At 42.0% G+C, this 21,743-nt stretch overlaps 1 protein-coding gene across 8 annotated transcripts in view; it reads right to left on the bottom strand.

Moving 5' to 3' along the window:
* Positions 1 to 21,743, bottom strand: part of LOC115160588 (LIM domain only protein 7) — a 123,025-nt gene that overhangs the window by 35,339 nt on the left and 65,943 nt on the right. For 6 of the 8 annotated variants that reach the window (XM_029710750.1, XM_029710751.1, XM_029710755.1 and 3 more), the window contains 4 exons: positions 21,269 to 21,301; positions 20,120 to 20,234; positions 2,344 to 2,456; positions 162 to 861 (listed from right to left, as the gene is read on the bottom strand). In XM_029710750.1, coding sequence (XP_029566610.1) covers positions 162 to 861; positions 2,344 to 2,456; positions 20,120 to 20,234; positions 21,269 to 21,301 — 961 coding nt within the window. Of the gene's footprint in view, positions 1 to 161; positions 862 to 2,343; positions 2,457 to 20,119; positions 20,235 to 20,857; positions 20,969 to 21,268; positions 21,302 to 21,743 lie in introns of those variants that run through there. The other 2 variants (XM_029710758.1, XM_029710753.1) reach the window with 2 other exon arrangements.

The raw sequence follows: 21,743 nt of genomic DNA, 5'->3' as shown, positions 1-21,743 counted from the left end.
CATAACCAAGTACACAACACACAGCCATTGAAGTACCTCACCCAAATCCTCTAGTCTACTAAAAGCAGTTTCTGCAGAAAGCAGTCCTGAGGTAACAAACAACTACACACATAGACAGAACTGGAAAGTGTGGTAATATTACTATATACTACGGTACTCACGGTGTAGGCGCAGGGCAGTGCTGCGACGCCTGTGGACTGGCTCCCGAAGGGCCGTGGCATGACGACAGAGGTGAGCCGAGCACTGTCCGATCTCATGTAGCTCCTGGGGAGAGAGGCAGAAACCCGAGACACACCAGGAGGCATGGGCTGTGGGTCCATCACCACCGAGTTGTACTGTGGCTGTTGTTTGTACAGAGAGCCACCACCAGTGGATGGGGTCACTTCTTCAGACACCTTCCCCACCCATGGGCGACTGGGCTCGTGCACTTTGGGTAGTAGGCTGGGGGTGGTGGTGGTGCTGAAGGTCTCCTCCGTCTTGGCTGCACTGGTGTACCGTGAGGCCAGGCCTGGGGCTCTCTCTGAGGGATTCGAGGCTAGAATGTAGGGGTTGTAGTTGGAGGTGTAACCCACAGTGGTAGTGTTGTTGGTGACGTCGCTACCAGAACCGAAGGGACTGTCGATACTGTCACTCATGTTGCCCCTAGAAGGCGAGACAGCCCTGTTGGTTGTCGTGGTGGCAGCGCATGCCTCCTCCCTTGGGGTGAGCACGGAGGAGCTAGTGGGTCTGAGGCGGTCAACAGGGGTGTAGGGGTTGTCGAAGGTGTAGCTCCTCGGAGGGAGGGTGCGGAAGACCGGGGCGGAGTCTTCAAACACGTCCTGGTCCAGAGAGGCAAGGGAGTTGAGGCGACGGCCGATGGAGCTGTGGGGATGGAAAAGAGAGGGAGGGTGGTGAAGTAGAGAGGGAGGGGGAGAGAGAGGAGGGTGAGGGGAGAGAGGGATGGAAGAGAAGGGAGGTGAAAGAGAGAGGGGAAAGGGATTAAAAGGTGTTAGGTAAGCGATTGAGAGAGAGAAAGACAGAGAGAGAGAGAGAGAGAGAGAGAGAGAGAGAGAGAGAGGAGGGCAGGGTAAAAGGAAGATAGGATGGGTGAAAGAGAGAAAGGAGCCGAGGAAAGGAGGCGAAGAGGCAGGGGAGGATGGGAAAACCAGAGGAAAAAGTGAAAGGTGGAGGGGATAAAAGGAGAGGGCAGAATGAGAAAAGGATTGAGGTAAGGTGAAAGGGGGAGTGAAAGAGAAGTTTGAAAGAACAAAAAAAAGGTGAGGTAGGATTTAAGCCACGATTAGATTATACTTTCACACAATGCTTTGCAGAGAGACAATTACTGTTCATTCATTAAAACAGTCTCAGGTCACTTTCTCTCAGGGCAAACGTCTAAACAAAAGTCAGTAAAAAACACAAAAGTTTGCATGGCCCTGTATTTGTGCCTGAGTTGTCATCGACCGGTGTTTGTTGGTGTAGTAAGTACTTATACAGTAACAGGACAGTTTTGAGTGAGAGTGAAAACACATCTAAAAATACTGATTCGAATTCTGATGACAAAATACTTTAAACAGGGTAAAACATATACAACCAATAAAGGATTATACAATGCCTTCAGAAAGTATTCAGACCCCTTGACTTTTTCCACATTTTGTTACGTTACAGCCTGATTCTAAAATGGATTTAAAATAAATCCTCAGCAATCTAGACACAAAACCCCTTTATGACAAAGAATAAGGCTGTAATGCAACAAAATGTGGAAAAAAATCAAGGGGTCTGAATACTTTCTGAAGGCACTGTATGTTTCTAATTGTCTGGTCAAAAATAATGATTTATACCTTGTAGGAGCATGGCTAGCCCAAATGCCCTTTGGTAACTGTATAGAATATAGAGAACATAATAACTAGAACACATGCAGGATTTGTATTTGAGGATGTCTAATCTAGCAGATACAGTTCTTTCATCAATCCATCATTCATAGACTCCTTTTTTAAGTCTTACATTCAATCAGGCCATATTTCATGAGCACATTTCATTATATAGGTTATTGTTAGATGATTGCCTCACCTTGCGAGACAGTTTTGTCACATTAACAATGCACTTTGCTGCAGCACAGGCATTCAAAAAGTAACTGTTTAATGCCCAGACCTGTATGTACACAACCTAGGTGCAGTATCTACCTGTCCCCACTGTCATGTTCATCAGGCACCAAATGGAAGAACAGGCAGGGACTACGTGGACATGTAGGGATCAACTGGACATGTCCAGTAAGAAAGCCTCATTATCATTTTCCCTTGCAAATTGTTTTCCGTTGAGTGCCTGAATTAAATCATTGGCGCTGGTGTCTACCTGTCACTCTATTACCTCCAATTGGAATTCTGGAAACCGTGGCTCCCTATGGTCTGCTCCCTCTCCTCTTTCTTCTTCACAATATCAGAGTTGAAGCTCTTGCGACGGTTCTTCCACTTGGTGAGATCCTGCAGAGAAGAAACGCAAGCCAGAAACCACCTTAGAAACGTGCATCTTGGAAAAATGAATGTAACAGTTAAATCCCCTAACGGATGTTGAGGGTGGCTAATGTGATAGGTGTTAGCTGCATAGTGGACAGAGAGAGAGAGAGAGTCCTATTTGTGTCAGTTTAACTCCTCCCACCTCAAGTCCCATGTATATTGGGGCCCGTGAATGACCTAAATCTGTGCTAAGACGCCATACTATACTGCTGCACCATGTCATCACAAAACTGATAGACATATAGCACTGTAACTGACTACAGTAACAGGTAAGAATGAGGCCTGCCTCACACAGGAAGCGGCGCAGGTCCTAATCCAGGCACTTGTCATCTCCCGTCTGGATTACTGGGCCAGAATAGCTGTTCTCTTCAGATTTCTATTCTCCCCATTTCAAATACGAACTAGACTGATCTGTCATATAGTATGTTGTTACAGTGGGGGAAAAAAGTATTTGATCCCCTGCTGATTTTGTACGTTTGCCCACTTACAAAGAAATGATCAGTCTATAATGTTAATGGTAGGTTTATATGAACAGTGAGAGACAGAATAACAACAAAAAAATCCTGAAAAACGCATGTCAAAAATGATTTGCATTTTAATGTGGGAAATAAATATTTGACCCCTCTGCAAAACATGACTTAGTACTTGGTGGCAAAACCCTTGTTGGCAATCACAGAGGTCAGACGTTTCTTGTAGTTGGCCACCAGGTTTGCACACATCTCAGGAGGGATTTTGTCCCACTCCTATTTGCAGATCTTCTCCAAGTCATTAAGGTTTCGAGGCTGACGTTTGGCAACTCGAACCTTCAGCTCCCTCCACAGATTTTCTATGGGATTAAGGTCTGGAGACTGGCTAGGCTACTCCAGGACCTTAATGTGCTTCTTCTTGAGCCACTCCTTTGTTGCCTTGGTCGTGTGTTTTGGGTAATTGTCATGCTGGAATACCCATCCACGACCCATTTTCAATGCCCTGGCTGAGGGAAAGAGGTTCTCACCCAAGATTTGACGGTACATGGCCCCTTCAAATGATGCGGTGAAGTTGTCCTGTCCCCTTAGCAGAAAAACACCCCCAAAGCATAATGTTTCCACCTCCATGTTTGACGGTGGAGATGGTGTTCTTGGGGTCATAGGCAGCATTCCTCCTCTTCCAAACACGGCGAGTTGAGTTGATGCCAAAGAGCTCCATTTCGGTCTCATCTGACCACAACACTTTCACCAGTTGTCCTCTGAATCATTCAGATGTTCATTGGCAAACTTCAGAGGGGCATGTATGTGTATTCTTGAGCAGGCGGACCTTGCGGGCGTGCAGGATTTCAGTCCTTCACGGCGTAGTGTGTTACCAATTGTTTTCTTGGTGACTATGGTCCCAGCTGCCTTGAGATCATTGACAAGATCCTCCCGTGTAGTTCTGGGCTGATTCCTCACCGTTCTCATGATCATTGCAACTCCACGAGGTGAGATCTTGCATGGAGCCCCAGGCCGAGAGGGAGATTGACAGTTCTTTTGTGTTTCTTCCATTTGTGAATAATCACACAAAATGTTGTCACCTTCTCACTAAGCTGCTTGGCGATGGTCTTGTAGCCCATTCCAGCCTTGTGTAGGTCTACAATCTTGTCCCTGACATCCTTGGAGAGCTCTTTGGTCTTTGCCATGGTGAAGAGTTTGGAATCTGATTGATTGAATGCTTCTATGGACAGGTGTCTTTTATACAGGTAACAAGCTGCGGTTAGGAGCACTCCCTTTAAGAGTGTGCTTAAAGGGAGAGAGGGGGTCAAATACTTATTTCCCTCATTAAAATGCAAATCAATTTATAACATTTTTGACATGTGTTTTTCTGGATTTTTTGTTGTTGTTATTCTGTCTCTCACTGTTCAAATAAACCTACCATTAAAATTATAGACTGATAAGTTCTTTGTCAGTGGGCAAACATACAAAATCAGCAGGGGATCAAATACTTTTTTCTCCCACTGTACAAGTAGACAGCTGGGATGGCTTTGACTTGAGTGTACACATTTAGACAAAGACACAATAACCATGGCTTATATAGTGATATGGTTGATGACTGTTTAATTGGTGATGATTAAACAGGCCTAGTTCCCTACATATTAATGACCATACTAGATTGCATAAAGCATGGGTTGGACAGGCTTTGCATTCTAATTTTAATGGCAAAGCCAGGGGAACATCAATTTTGTGATTCACAAACTAGTACAGTTTTCACCCTCACAGATAATTTCAGATCCTGGAGGATGTTTTACAATAGTTAGTGACACCCTCTTCCAGAACTCTGTAGTAAGACTCCATAAGACTCCTGAACAGGTAATCAAATGGCTACCCGGACTATTTACATTGTGTGCCCCCAACCCCTCTTTTACGCTGCTGCTACTCTCTGTTTAACATATACGCGTAGTCACTTTAACTATACATTCATGTACATACTACCTCAATTGGGACGACCAACCAGTGCTCCCGCACATTGGCTAATTGCATTGTGTCCCGCCACCCGCCACCCACCACCCAACACCCGCCAACCCCTCTTTTACGCTACTGCTACTCTCTGTTCGTCATATATGCATAGTCACTTTAACCATGTCTATATGTACATACTAACTCAATCAGCCTGACTAACCGGTGTCTGTATGTAGCCTCGCTATGTTTATAGCCTCGCTACTGTATATAGCCTGTCTTTTTACTGTTGTTTTATTTCTTTACTTACCTATTGTTCACCTAATAGCTTTTTTGCACTATTGGTTAGAGCCTGTATGTTAGCATTTCACTGTAAGGTATACACCTGTTGTATTCGGCGCACGTGACAAATACACTTTGATTTGATTTGATTGTGAATGTTTCCGCCCCTAACTGGGATGACACTATATTTATGATCTCTTTTAGCCTCTCTCCTTATTCTTGACACCCACCGCCACATCTTCGGCGAGGACCTTAACTGTGTTATTGAACCAAGACTTGACCGGTCTAATCCCAGAACACCTATTCCTTCCGGAATGGCAAAAGCTCTTTCTACATTCATGACCCAAATGGATTGTGTTGATCCATGGCTCTTCCTCCACCTGGTCACAAAGGACTCCTACTTTTATCATGTTCATCAAGTCTACGCGTGCATAGACTGCTTTCTTTTTTTTTTTTAGATAGAACCCTTCTCCCCTCAGTTAAAACTACAGAATATTCTGCTATAGTCTTTTTCCCCCACATTCTGGTCTTAGCTCTTACTCCGAAGAGAGTAAGAGGCGAAACTTCAAACTCAATTTAATCTGCTTGCCACTGATAAAGCAGAGTTTCTGTTTCAATGAGCACAGGGGACGTACTACGAATATGGTGACAAGGCCAGCCACCTTTTGGCACACCAACATCAAATCTAATGTTATTTGTCACGTGCGCCGAATACAACAGGTACCGTGAAACGCTTACTTACAAACCCGTAACCAACAATGCAGTTCAAGAAATAGAGTTAAGAAAATATTTACTAAATAAACTAAAGTAAAAAATGTAATTAAAAGTAACACAATAAAATAACAATATGGAGGCTATATACAGCGGGTACTTATAAGGAATCAAGGTAAGTGCAGACTGTGAAGTAACAATGTTTATTGTAACAACAGGAGCAGGCAAACGACAGGTCAAGGCAGGCAGGGGTCGATAAATCCAGAGTAGAGGCCAAAGTACAGGATGGCAGGCAGGCTCAGGGTCAGGTCAGGCAGAGGTTGGTAATCCAGAGGTGGAGCAAAGGTACAGGACAGCAGGCAGGCTCAGGGACAGGCATAGGGGTCAGGCGGGTGGGTACAGGGTCAGGACAGGCAAGGGTCAAAAACCAGGAGGATGAGGAAAAAGAGAGACTTGGGAAAAAGAAGCAGAGACAACCACTGGTTGACTTGAACAAACAAGGTGAACTGGCACAGACAGACAGAAAACACAGGTATAAATACCCAGAGGATACGTGGGGAAGATGGGCGACACCTGGAGTGGGTGGAGAGCACAAGGACAGGTGAAACAGATCAGGGCGTGACAGTACCAGTAACGAGTCAATGTGCGGAGGAACTTGTTAGTTGAGGTATTTTGTACATGCAGTTAGGGGTAAAGTTAAACGCCAGTCAGCATCGCATCTTATCTCTCAGGTACATGAGTCTTCCTGTAATCTTACAAGTGATTCCTCTAATATTAATTCACCGTTTGTGTCATTGCATTCTAACCTCTACAAATCCGAACCCTCATGAGATAATACGGCCATGGACAACTTTTTAGATAACTTGGATATTCCATTCATTCATATGGACATGAATAAAGTTCTGGATAACGCTCTGCATCTAGATGAGATAACAAAGGGTCTAAAGTTAATGCAAAGTGGCAAGGCCCCATGCCCGTCGATTTTATTAGCTCGCCCCATTACTATTAGATATGTTCACCGACTCGTTATCACAGGGCTCTTTCCCACCGACGCTAACTCAAGCCTCCATCTCACTTATACTCAAGAAAGATAAAGATCTGTCAGAATGTGGTGGATTTCGTCCCATTTCACCCCCCGCTCCTTTTTACACTTTCGATAGAACCACTTTCCTTGGCCTTAAAATTATCATCATTATTCAATGGAATCTACCAAGCTGGTGAAGAACACAAATTGTCACTGTATGCGGATGATTTACTATTACATATCACTAACCATGTGAACTCTGTCGGTAACATACTGCATATTTTAAACACAATTGGATCATTCTCAGGTTACAAATTGAACATTCAGAAAATGTTTTCCGATCAAGCAAATTCCCCCTGGAGTCCTGCCTTTCCATCTATTGCCCTCTGGTTTTTCCTATTTAGGTGTGAAAATAACACATTCTCAGGCTACCCTCCATAAAACTAACTTTGCGAGTCTTGTCACACGATTTAAAGCAGACTTACAATGCTGGGATAGTCTGCCTCTCTCCTTAGCTGGAAGAATCCAATCTGACTCATTTCAGGACACTAGGCATATGATGCACATCAGTACTTCACAGGAGAGCCATTTGAACATAAACTTTTTTTTTATATCAAAATGCGTTTCTTTTTGTGACCTTTCATGTGCTTTAATAACAAACGTGTATGCAATCTGTAAATACAAATGAAATTATGAAATTATGAGCCTAGTTGGTTCAGCCACAGAAAAATAACCTTCCCGCTAGCCATGATTGGCTGAGATAATGGATTGGCTGGACATGCCGAGAGATGTGTTTGGATTGGTCTGCCATGTAGCAGGCTTCTGTCTATAATATGAGCTGGTCAGTATGTGTAGGTAATCCTTTCTAACGTGGCTTTTTTGAAAGATATCACATAGAGAACTGCAAAGGTGTTTCTCTCCACTTTCTGGAGGACCTAGTTTGGAAATCAGTGGAATGCACGGTGGAATTAGAGTATGACAGCTAAGGAGATCGAGAAAATTCTGCCGTTTGATTGCAAATATGCAGACAGCTATAAAAAGAGAACACACAGAAGGCTGTTGTATAAAACACCTGTCTATCCGGATTACATCTTCAAACTAAGGCAACCATGGCATCCGTGACAGAGAGGGAGAAGCGTTCATCCATGTATACGGGTAAGATAGTCTAGCTAGCTACATATTCAGATATTACACGTTTCTAATTTTGTCAGAAAGTCGTTTTCCTTTCAAGTTAAAGTGTACTGTTAGCTAGCCAGCTAACATTAGCTGGCTGGATCACTAGCTAATGTTACCTGTATGATCTGTGTAGTAATATTATTCATATCTCAGAGACATTTCCATTGCTAGTTGTAGCTAGCTAGCTAACATTGAACCTGATTGGTTCAATGTTGATTCATGCAGGATAGTAACGTTATGATTTTTTTGTTTAGCTCGTTAGCTAGCTACATGTCTAAACAAAAGACTCCACTATGCAAGCAACCATTTCAATAGAATGTTCTTGATGTTACTGTGTCAACTGTCGATATACGTAGCTGGTAAATTCTCTCTGGCTATCTACTCCAATTTCAGAGCACTCGTCTGAGTGTGCCAGAGCGCTGAAAAACTGACAAATTTATGAATGCTCAACACCCATTGAATGCAGCCGGTGTCAGTAAACATTGACAAAAAAGCATGATAAAATTGTTGCCAGCAGCATAGTTTCAATCACCAACACTCTAGATAAAGACAGCCTAACCAGCTCTGCTAGGATGAGTCAAATGGTCAGAGTGAGCTGTTCCCTCATTTTTGTATGGAAGTAGCTAGCAAGCTAGCAACGTTAGCCAGTTAGCTTGGGTGCTTGACTGCTGTTGTTAGGTTAGAACTCTCAGATCAACCTTACTCCTTGGCCAGAGCGTCCAATAGTATATTAGTAGTATATTACATGTTAAATAACATAAGATGAAACAAATTAAAGTACTTTGAAATGCTCCGAGACTCTCAGAGGTCACCAAGCACAGAGAGAAATGCTCTGAATGCTCCGAGACAGTCAGAGGTCACCAAGCACAACATAGCTTCAGCGTGTAAATCAGCTAGAAAGATGTGTTTGAATCAAGTAATTGTCTCTGGCCTCCTCCCAGTTAGGGGGAGTGATGAGCTCTACAGCAGTCTCACAACTCAATCACTGGTTGAAAAATGTTTTCTGCCCCTCCCAAAAGATAGAATTTGTAGATAATTGGCACTCTTTCTCGGACTTACTCACAAACAGGACCAAGCCTGGCCTGCTGAGGAGTGACAGACTTCATCCTAGCTGGAGGGGTGCTCTCATCTTATCTATGAACATTGACAGGGCTCTAACTCCTCTAGCTCCAAAATGAGATAGGGTGCAGGCCAGGTAGCAGGCTGTTAGCTAGCTTGCCAGCTTAGTGGAGTCTGCCACTAGCACAGTCAGTGTAGTCAGCTCAGCCATCCCCATTGGGGTGGCAGGTAGCCTAGCGGATAGAGCGTTGGGCCAGTAACCGAAAGGTTGCTAGATCAAATCCCCGAGCTGACAAGGTCAAAATCTGTCGTTCTACCCCTGAACAAGGCAGTTAACCCACTGTTCCTAGGCTGTCATTGTAAATAAGAATTTGCTGTTAACTGACTTGCCAAGTTAAATAAAGGTTAAACCAAAAAAACTATGGAAACCGTGTCTGTGCCTCGATCTAGGTTGGGCAAAACTAAACATGGTGGTGTTTGCTTTAGCAATCTCACTGGAATTAAGACCTCCTGTCATTATTGAAAGATAATGTTAGATCCCTCACTTACAAGGCAGTTATAGTCAATTAACTGATCATAATCTTGATGTGATTGGCCTGACTGAAACATGTTGAAGCTAGGGGGCAGTATTGGCACGGCCGGATAAAAAAAGTACCCGATTTAAACTGGTTACTACTCCTGCCCAGAAACTAGAATATGCATATAATTAGTAGATTTGGATAGAAAACACTCTAATGTTTCTAAAACTGTTTGAATGGTGTCTATTAGTATAACAGAACTCATATGGCAGGCCAAAAGCTGAGAAGATTCCATGCAGGAAGTGCCATGTCTGAGAATTTGTTGTCCTTCTGTTGCATCTCTATCGAAAATACAGCATCTCTGCTGTAACTTGACCTTTTCTAAGGCTTACATTGGCTCTCAGAAGGCGCCAGGAAGTGGAATGATGTGTCTCCTGTCTCTGGGCGAAGAACAGCAGGAGATTTTGTGAGTGGTCAGGCTCGGGACAGTGACACTGGCGATGTGCGTTCATGAGAATTCTCAATTTCTTTCTTTCAGCCTTTGAATGAATAGAACGTCGCCCGGTTGGAATATTATCGCTATTTTACGAGAAAAATAGCATAAAAATTGATTTTAAACAGCATTTGACATGCTTCGAAGTACGGTAATGGAATATTTTAATTTTTTTTGTCACGGAATGTGCTCGTGCGTCACGCTTCGGATAGTGACCTGAACGCACAAACAAAACTGAGCTATTTGAATATAACTATGGATTATTTGGAACGAAAACAACATCTGTTGTTGAAGTAGAAGTCCTGGGAGTGCATTCTGACGAAGAACAGCAAAGGTAATCCAATTTTTCCAGTTTAGTGAGCACCAAACTTGGTGGGTGTCAAATTAGCTAGCCTGTGATGGCCGAGCTATCTACTCAGAATATTGCAAAATGTGCTTTCGCCGAAAAGCTATTTTAAAATCTGACACCGCGATTGCATAAAGGAGTTCTGTATCTATAATTCTTAAAATAATGTATGTATTTTGTGAACGTTTATCGTGAGTAATTTAGTAAATTCACCGGAAGTTTGCGGTGGGTATGCTAGTTCTGAACATCACATGCTAATGTAAAAAGCTGTTTTTTGATATAAATATGAACTTGATTGAACAAAACATGCATGTATTGTATAACATAATGTCCTAGGAGTGTCATCTGATGAAGATCATCAAAGGTTAGTGCTGCATTTAGCTGTGGTTTTGGTTTTTGTGACATATATGCTAGCTTTGAAAATGGCTGTGTGATTATTTTTGCCAGGGTACTCTCCTGACATAATCTAATGTTTTGCTTTCGCTGTAAAGCCTTTTTGAAATCGGACAATGTGGTTAGATTAACGAGAGTCTTGTCTTTAAAACGGTGTAAAATAGTCATATGTTTGAGAAATTTAAGTTGTAGCATTTTTGAGGTATTTGTATTTCGTGCCACGTGATTCCACTGGCTGTTGACTAGGTGGGACGCAAACCTAGCCCATAGAAGTTAAGACCTGATGAATTTAATGTGTTAAATGAGGCCTCTCTTCCTGTTTACACTAGTGAACATATCCCCCACATATCCTGCAAAGGTGGAGGTGATGCTAACATTTACAATAGCAAAATTCTATTTACAAAAGAAATTACTGCCTTAGTTAGGAGCACACACTTGGCATTCTCTCAACCAGCTTCATGAGGTAGTCACCTGGAATGCATTTCAACTAACAGGTGTACCTTGTTAAAGGTTAATTTGGTGAATTTCTTTCCTTCTTAATGCATTTAAGCCAATCAGTTTTGTTGTGACAAGGTAGGGGTGGTATACAGAAGATAGACCAAGTCCATATTATGGCAAGAACAGCTCAAATAAGCAAAGAGAAATGACAGTCCATCATTACTTTAAGACATGAAGGTCAGTCAATCCAGAACATTCCAGAAAGTTGAAAGTTTCTTCAAGTGCAGTTGCAAAAACCAGCAAGTGCTATGATGAAACTGGCTCTCATGAGGACCGACACAGGGAAGGAAGACCCAGAGTTACATCTGCTGCAGAGGATAAGTTCATTAAAGTTACCAGCCTCAGAATTTGCAACCCAAATAAATGCTTCACAGAGTTCAAGTAACACATCTCAACATCAACTGTTCAGAGGACACTATGTGAATCAGGCCTTCGTGGTCGAATTTGCTGCAATGAAGCCAATACTAAAGGACATCAATAAAAAGAAGAGACTTGCTTGGGCCAAGAAACGTGTGCAATGGACATTAGACCGGTGGAAATCTGTCCTTTGGTCTGATTAGTCCAAATTTGAGATTTTTGGTTCCCAACCACTGTGTCTTTGTGAGATGCAGAGTAGGTGAACAGATGATCTCCGCATGTGGTTCCCACCGTGAAACAATGGAGGAGGAGGTGTGATGGTGTGGGGGTGCTTTGCTGGTGAAACTGTCAGTGATTTATTTTGAATTCAAGGCACACAGCCTTCTGCAGTGATACGCTATCCTATCTGGTTTGGGATTAGTTGGACTATCATTTGTTTTTCAACAGGAAAATGACCCAACACAACTTACACAGGATGTGTAAGGGCTATTCGACCAAGAAGGAGAGTTATGGAGTGCTGCATCAGATGACCTGGCCTCCACAATCACCCAACCTCAATCCAGTTGAGATGGTTTGGTATGAGTTGGACCGCAGAGTGAAGGAAAAGCAGCCAACAAGTGCTCAGCATATGAGGGAACCCTTTCAAGACTTTTGGAAAAGCATTCCAGGTGAAGCTGGTTGAGAGAATGCCAAGAGTGTGCAAAGCTGTCATCAAGGCAAAGTGGGGCAACATTGAAGAATCTCAAATATAAAATATATTTTGATTTCTTTAACACTTTTTTTGGTTACTACAGTTGAAGTCGGAAGTTTGTATACACCTTAGCCAACTACATTTAAACTCAGATTTTCTAAATTCCTGACATTTAATTCTAGTAAAAATTCCCTGTCTTAGGTCAGTCAGGATCACCACTTTATTTTAAGAATGTCAAATGTCAGAATAACAGTGGAGAGAATTATTTATTTCAGCTTTTATTTATTTCATCATCACAATCCCAGTGGGTCAGAAGTTTACATACAGTCAATTCGTATTTGGTAGTATGGCCTTTAAATTGTCAAATGTTTCAGGTATTCTTCCACAAGCTTCCCACCATAAGTTGGGTGAAACATTGGCCCATTTCTCCTGACAGAGCTCATGTAACTGAGTCAGGTTTGTAGGCCTCCTTGCTCGCACACACTTTTTCAGTTCTGCCCACACATTTTCCATAGGATGAGGTCAGGGCTTTGTGATGGCCACTGGGAAGTATGCTTGGGGTCATTGTCCATTTGGAAGACCCATTTGCGACCAAGCTTTAACTTCCTGACTGATGTCTTGAGATGTTGCTTCAACATATAAACATCATTTATCTACCTCATGATGCCATCTATTTTGTGAATTGCACCAGTCCCTTCTGCAGCAAAGCACCCCCACAACATGATGCTGCCACCCCCATGCTTCACGGTTGGGATGGTGTTCTTCGGCTTGCAAGCGTCCCCATTTTTACTCCTAACGTAACGATGGTCATTATGGCCAAACAGTTCTATTTTTGTGTCATCAGACGAGAGGACATTTCTCCAAAATGTACGATCTTTGTCCCCATGGGCAGTTACAAACCGTAGTCTGGCTTTTTTATGGCGGTTTTGGAGCAGTGGCTTCTTCCTTGCTAAGCGGCCTTTCAGGTTATGTCGATTTAGGACTCGTTTTACTGTGGATATAGATACTTTTGTGCCTGTTTCCTCCAGCATTTTCACAAGGTCCTTTGCTGTTGTTCTGGGATTGATTTGCACTTTTCGCACCAAAGTACGCTCATCTCTAGGAGACAGAACACGTCTCCTTCCTGAGCGGTATGATGGCTGAGTGGTCCTATGGTGTTTATTCTTGCGTACTATTGTTTGTACAGATGAACGTGGTATCTTCAGGCGTTTGGAAATTGCTCCCAAGGATGAACCAGACTTGTGGAGGTCTACAATTTTTCTTCTGAGGTCTTGGCTGATTTCTTTTGATTTTCCCATGATGTCAAGCAAAGAGGCACTGAGTTTGAAGGTAGGCCTTGAAATACATCCACAGTTACACCTCCAATTGACTCAAATGATGTCAGTTAGCATATCAGAAGAACATAATTTTCTGGAATTGTCCAAGCTGTTTAAAGGCACAGTCAACTTCGTGTATGTAAACTTCTGACCAACTAGAATTGTGATACAGTGAATTATAAGTGAAATAATCTGTCTGTAAACAATTGTTGGAAAAATTACTTGTGTCATGCACAAAGTAGATGTCCTAACCGACTTGCCAAAACTATAGTTTGTTAACAAGAAATGTGTGGAGTGGTTGAAAAACGAGTTTTAATGACTCCAACATAAGTGTATGTAAACTTCTGACTTCAACTGTACATGATTCCATATGTGTTATTTCATAGTTGTGATGTCTTCACTATTATTCCACAATGTAGAAAAAAGTAGAAATAAAGAAAACCCCTTTAATGATTAGGTGTGTCCAAACTTTTGACTGGTACTGTATATGTGTGTATGTACTCCTACATCGCTGTAGTCGGCTGCTACAGACCCCCATCGGCTTCGGGAGACGAACTAACCTCTCTTTCTGATGTCCTGCACAAGCTAAATGACTCTGAATTCATTATTTTAGGAGATTTGAACTGGGACATGCTTACATCTGTATCAGACTCTTTTAAAGAACTGTGTGACTCTCTGAATCTCGCTCAATTAATTAATGCGCCTACAAGACCGAATCCCAGAGCACCTAACAAATCAACTCTATTGGACATTATTCTAACGAATACCCCTCACAAATACACATCGACTGGGATATTCTGTAATGATGTCAGTGATCACTGTGCAATTGCTTGTGTTAGAAATACAAAAATGACCAAAGCCAAACCCCGTTATATTTTTTAAATACATTTCAGACAGTTTGATGAGCAAGCATTCTTACATGATCTTTACCATAATATTGACGACCGACACTGCCTTGGACTATTTTTATATGAAATTTGTGTCCATTTGTGATAAGCATGCGCCTGTGAAGAAATTGGAAGGGACAATCCCTGGTTTTCAGATAACCTGGCAGAATTAATTACAAAGATAAATATATCTTGGGCTCAAGCTAGACATACAAATTCTCCTGTTGACTGGGCCTCCTTCAGAGCGCTAAGAAACAAATGCACAGGTTTGATCAGGAAGTCCAAATCAGATGACTATTTCAATGCAGTCACAGAGAACCTAAACAACCCTACCAAGTTCTGGAAGCTAATCAAATCAGTGTCAGGTTCTAATGTATCCTCTGGCCTTCCTGACCATTTAATGATGGATTCTAATGAAGTGAAGGATAAAGCTGATATTGTAGGGGTTTTTAATAAGCACTTCATTTCTGCTGGTTCAGTTTTTAATAATGGTGGGGCCCAGGCCTCTAATGTAAGCTCTGTTACAGTAAACTATGATATAGGACCTCATGTGAACCATTTTAACTTTGAGCCTGTTAGACACTAAAAAGTCTACAGACTACCGGGACCCCTACAGTGGTTCCTCCTTTAAAAGTTGCGTCATACTGCGGCACATCCTGCGTGCTGCTGCAGCATTCTGTGGTACGTCATTTAATTCTCAGCCATTTCTTCTGATACTGCAAGTTATTGCTAGTTTGACCACCAGAGGGAATCTTTGAGAAGCATTTGATAGTATTCCATATTGGCATTACCAGAGAATTTAAAACCTTTTTTGTAATAACATAATATATGGGATTGATTTTAAGAAATTTGGCTTGATTAATTAGATTAATATTATGATGTTTCCATTCAGAGAAAAATTGTCAGTTTGTAAATTCAGACCGTTTCGCTGTCGGAGCGCAGTAGGGTTGATTTGAGCGTTCTGGCCTTAGAACGGCAGTCAAGCACACAAGCTAACGTTGGCTAGCTACTTCCAGACAAAAAACAGGCGTTATTTTAGTGCATTTTTTACCCTGCCAGCTCCTATTAGCACCAACTCGCCTTCCGAACGTTCTATTCCCAGCTTATTGTTCAATGTCACAATGCCTGCTTCGCTATTGTTGGCAGTGAGACCTGCTCACATTGTTTTATAGCTAAAATGTAAACAACAAAATGTAAACAACAAAAATAATGTTGGAACTCTGTGGTCTTCCCGTTGTTTCCTATGGGGGAAATATAGGCATGTCTGTCTATTTTGCCAAATATCTCGCAATGTGTTCAGTATACCTCTTAAAGACAGTACCACAACTGCAGCTATGGCAGTGGCAAATGAAGTCATTAATGCACTTGATAAAAAGCAACATTGTGCTGCTCTGTTTGTGGATTTATCAAAGGCCTTTGATTCAGTTGACCATGAATTGTTGCTAGCTAGACTCAGAAACGTTGGTCTCAGTGAAGGGAAAGTAAATTGGTTTAGGAATTATCTTACTGACAGAACACAATGTGTGTATACTGACAATAACAAGTCTAGCTTTCTTGAGATTAATATAGGTGTGCCCCAGGGTTCCATTTTATCTCGTGTTGTTCTCAATTTTTATTAATGATTTGGGAAATGGGATACAACCAGCAAAGTTAAATCTATATGCAGATGATGCAGTCATATATTCCTGTGCTCCTTCTCTGGTTCAGGCTGTTGAAGAGCTCCAGACTGCTTTTCAGTCACTGCAGGCCTACCTTAATGGTCTCAAACTGGTCTTGAATGTCCAAAAAACTAAATTCATGACCTTTACCAGAGCTAGAACTCTGCCAGGGAAGGTTAGCATTGTTACATCTGGTGGCTTATCAATTGAAAAAGTGTTGTCCTACAAATACTTAGGTATTTGGTTGGATGACAAGTTGATCTTAAAGGTTCATGTGGATAATCTTGTGACAAAGCTTAAATTGAAATTGGGATTGCTTCCCGCTTATGGCTAGAAAGAAGCTTGTTCGGGCAACTTTTCTCTCTGTAATTGATTATGGTGACTTGTTGTATATGCATGCAGCCTCCTCTGTCTTACAGAGACTGAACTCTGTTAATCATGCATCCTTGTGCTTTTTTACAAATGCCAAGTCACTCACCTACCATAGCACCTTGGACCAAATGGTAGTTTGGACCTCACTTTATACGCGCAGAAAGATTTGAATGTGTTCATCGACAAAGTCCTTTCGGGTAAACTCCCTCTTTACCTCTGTAGTCTGGTCTCCTTCACCACCAGCAGTTACCATACCCGGTCTGCTAGGTGGTTGCTACTTAAAGTCCCCAGGACAGTCATAGTATTAGGCAAGACTGCCTTCTTTTCTTGTGCACCAGAGGCATGGAATAGTTTGCAATCCATGCTTCATCTAGATACGTTAGTGCCACTGAATGAATTTAAAATATTGATGAGAGACTGTTACAGAGGAGTGTAAATGCTTTTTTTAGGCTGGATCATGTTGTATTATATATTTTAATTATGTAATGTATTGATTGTTGCTGTTGCCTTGGCCAGGTTTCCCTTGAAAAAGAGACTCTGGGACTCAATGGGCTTTTCCTGGTTAAATAAATGTTAAATAAATAAATATATAAAATGTATGTGTACATACTGTATATATGTATATTTATATATTATTATTTCCAATTGTATGTTTTAATTTATTTTATTTTTGTATGTATGCTGCTTTTGTTGTTAAGGGGATGGAGGTGTTTCAGTAAGTATAGCTATTCCCAAACTGGGGACAGGGTATGCGCAATGCCGTTGGGAGTACGCCAAAGAAATGTGATTCACATTAAAAAAATTATAATTATTAGTATTAAAAAAATGTTTTAAACAAAAACATTTCTTCACATTTTCAAACAGTACATTTCTATTTTCCAACGGGGCTATACATTTGGGTGAGGTTTTTTTCTCGCCTGAGTAGCCTTGTTTCACTGCCAAAAATACAATTAAACCATCTAGTGTTCAGCGAAATAACAACACAATGTCAAATACAGCTAGTCTAGTCTCTCTCGCGGGAATTCCACTAACGGTCCACATGTAGCCAAACGTAGCTGCTGCTCATTCCGTTTGCTCAAAAATGGATCAATGGTTAAAAAAAGTAAGGCCCGTGTCCATAGAGAGACATACCAGCTGTACTGGTAGTACTGCTACACCTGCACCTGTCGACGACACAAGTCCTGCTTCCACGACCACATCCAATGCTAGCATCAGTAATTCTACATTTGTTGTTAGCCCAGCTAGCATGGACACTGACAGTTGTGAATCTGATGCAGCCCAAGAGCTACTGCTCTGTTACCAGGGAAAGCCCCGAACCACAGACAAGGTCAGTGGACCATTGAAGTGGCGCAAAAATTATAACTACATTGATTTGGGGTTCACTTATATTGGGAGTAGTGCCTTTGCTCAGCCACAGTGTGTTATATGTGCAAAAGTACTATCTCACAACTCGATGAAACCACTCTTGCGCAGACATTTAGAAACAAAACATGCCAATTTGAAAAATAAGCCACGGGAGTTTTTTGAGAGAGAATTAAGATTTTTGAGTAGTAAGACATGTTTAAAAGCAACAGATACCATTAATAAGAAGGGGCTAGAAGTGTCTTATATGGTGAGCTACCGAGTGGGTAGGACAGGCAAGCCCCATACTATTGTGGAGGACTTAATTATTTCTGCTGCCGCAGATATGGCTGGGACAATGCTGGGGGAAAAGGCTAAAAAAACTATACAGACAATGCTTTCATCAAACAACACTGTTTCACAACGCATCAGTGATGGCAGGAGATGTTTTGAAATAATTATTGCTTTGCATACATGTCAGTGTATTCTATGCGTTACAGCTGGATGAGTCAACAGATGTGGCGGGCCTGGCACAGCTTCTGGTATATGTTTGTTACGTTTATGGAGGGTCAATTAAGAAAGACATCCTCTTCTGCAAACCGCTGGAAACCAGGACAATAGGAGAGGATATTGTTAAAGTACTGAACAGCTTTGCGTCATCAAATGGACTTTGGTGGTAAACATGTGTTGGTATCTGTACTGATGGCGCAAAAGCCATGACAGGGAGACATAGTGGAGTGGTAATGTGCGTTTGCTCCCAATTCCACTTGGTACACTGCATAATCCACCGAGAGGCTCTTGCTGCCAAAGGAATGCGTTTTGGACACTACAGTGAAAATGGTTAACTTTGTTAAAACAAGGCCCCTGAACTCTTGTGGATTTTCTGCACTATGCAATGATATGGGCAACAACCATGTAACGCTTTTACAACACTGGTTATCAAGAGGCAAAGTTTTGACACGTTTTTTTTAACTGAGAGAAGAGCTTAAAGTGCTCTTTACTGACCATCATTTTCACTTGTCTGACCGCTTGCATGATGACGAGTTTCTCATACGACTGGCCTATCTGGGTGATGTTTGATCTGAATCTAGGATTACAGGGACTCTCCGCAGCTATATTCAACGCGCAGGTACTTTCCCGAAACGGATGACACAAACAACTGGATTCATTATCCCTTTCATGCCCTTCCTCCAGTCCACTTACCGATATCTGAACAAGAGTGCCTCATCGAAACTGTGAATGTTTAATTTAATCAGAAGCCACTGCCAGATTTCTGGATTGGGCTGCGCTCAGAGTATCCTGCCTTGGAAAAGCGCGACACTGATGCCCTTTGCAACCACATACCTATGTGAGAGTGGATTCTCGGCCCTCACTAGCATGAAAACTAAATACAGGCACAGACTGTGTATGGAAAATGATTTAATAAATGTATCGTATGTGGCAGGCTTACAATGATGGCAAAAACAACATTTGAGAGTGCGCTGACCCTGGTGCTAGAGGGGGTACGCAGATGGAGGTTGAATGTTTGAAGGTGTAAGGGACTATAAAAAGTTTGGGAACCACTGGTATAGGGGGATAAAAGGATGTATCTGTTGAATTTGTCATTTGTATTTCTTTATATGTGCAATAAAAATATACATATATACATTTTTCATAAATCTGTTATGTCATGATTAATACGTTAATGTAGCCCTCATGAGGGAGGGTTCAAGTCAAGTGTAATAACAGTCTTTTGGGTTGAATGTGTGTGATCCCTGGTAAGGTGGGGACCGCTAGTGTTGAACGAATATATGGGGCGTATTGCCACCAAACCAAACCTAACCAAAGGACTGACACAGGGTGAGACTACCAGGGGTGTATTCATTAGTGCAGACCGTAGAAAAATGTTTTGCAATGCAAACTACAGTTTCTATTGGACAAATTCAGGTAGGTCCTTACCAGTTTAGTCCTGTTTGCTTCCATTTGGTTCTTAGCGAATTCACCCTAAGACTACCTGATCCAATAACAAACACTTATTTTCATTTAGCGTTTCAAAATATTTTGTCACAGTATACCTACTGAACACAGCCCATGTATGTGGTGGTCGCAGGTTCATATACTCACATCCTGCCACTGGTCTTCGTTCTCCTTGACCTGCTCTCTGATCTTCTGTAGCTCCTCGTAGCGCACCTGCTTCAGGGCCTCCTGGTCCACCGCAAGGTCTGTCATTGATTTGCTCCTACACACCACCAGAGAAGAGGAAGAGGGTTTAAAGACGGGGTTGAGATCAGTGTCAACTCAGTTACAGGCATTGGACCATCAGTTAGGAGCATAAACCTACAGTGCACAAGACTGATGTTACGGTCATAAATTAGGCTACAGATGTATGTATCAAAACACACTCCAAATCCACTATAATCACAGATACAACACACATGCCAATCATAAATGCAGTCAAAATGTGGAGCAAAAAGTGCTTGTTAAAGTAAATCTCAATTAAATAAACTGAAACATACTTTTACACATAAGTTTATTGTAAGAACACAGAAAACAAAAACCTTTCAAGGTTCAACATTCATTGAAGATGAAACAATAATTTTCATCTACATAACACCATTAAGACTAAAAGGTAGTACAAACAAAACATGGTCCCCATTTTTCAAATTTCTTAGTTAGGTATTAGTAAGCAAACAAAATAAGCAACAGTTGAGTCACGCTAAACACAAGCTTAATGCGATTTTAGCCTAATGGGTTAGACAAACCATGCAGTATATCTCAGCCATTCCATTCTGCAAATACGCTTGTTCACTCAAAGCTTTCAAAGTTGTCTATGGCCAAAAACATTCACTGCATTTGACTTACCTGTAAACTTCTGAATCATACTGCTATCAATGTCTCTCTATCTTGTCTGTCTGTTACACAAAACCAACCATCACGGTAGCCTACAACCTGTGCTTCAACAATTTTCTAACTCTCAGCTGTACATAACATACAGTATGTTTGGTTGGATGACCCCTCATTCCACTTTGATGCCTTGTCAAACGCTGTGTCCCACCCTCCTTGGTTTGGCCCCGCGCCATTCAATACCCAACAATGTGTCAGTGTCATCGTATAGCAGTCAGCCATCGAGTGAGGGAACTAGTAAATGAGCGCAGCAACACAAAGGCAAAAGGAGGAAGGAGGCAGGGGGTGCTCTGTGATTGCATGGTGGGGGGAGGCCTTGGAGAGAACACGACCATGCCACATTCCTGGGAACCAACATAATCAACTCACCCATCGCTAGCAACGTTATGCTTTTGGAGCAGTCTCGGAGAACCAGAAAAGAGAACCACATAGACAAAAAAGTCACATTTGGGCCAGAATTTATTTTCCTACTCTGGGAATAAGTAGAGGTGAAGTGATCCATTTACATTTTAGTCATTTAGCAGACACTCTTATCCAGAGCGCCTTACAGTAGTGAATGCATACATTTCATACATTTTTTTTCTCCATACTGGTCTCCCGTGGGAATCAAACCCACAACCCTGGCGTTGCAAACACCATGCTCTACCAACTGAGCCACAGGGGACTGATCCCTAACTGATCCCTAACCAGTGTCTGGAGTTATTCTCTCCCTCTAATGGCTAAGGTTAGGATTGGGAATCTAATCCTAGACCTGTGGTAAGGGATTGCTACCTTCAGCCTCTGTCTTCAAGATTCATATAGTAGGGGAAAAAGGAAGGGGAAAAGGTAAAGTGCATGGATGGAC

This window comes from Salmo trutta, chromosome 24, assembly GCF_901001165.1.
Source record: "Salmo trutta chromosome 24, fSalTru1.1, whole genome shotgun sequence".
In the NCBI taxonomy this organism is placed as follows: Eukaryota; Metazoa; Chordata; class Actinopteri; order Salmoniformes; family Salmonidae; genus Salmo; species Salmo trutta.
Note: the sequence above shows the minus strand (reverse complement) of the source record. Positions and strands in the feature narration are given on the sequence as shown.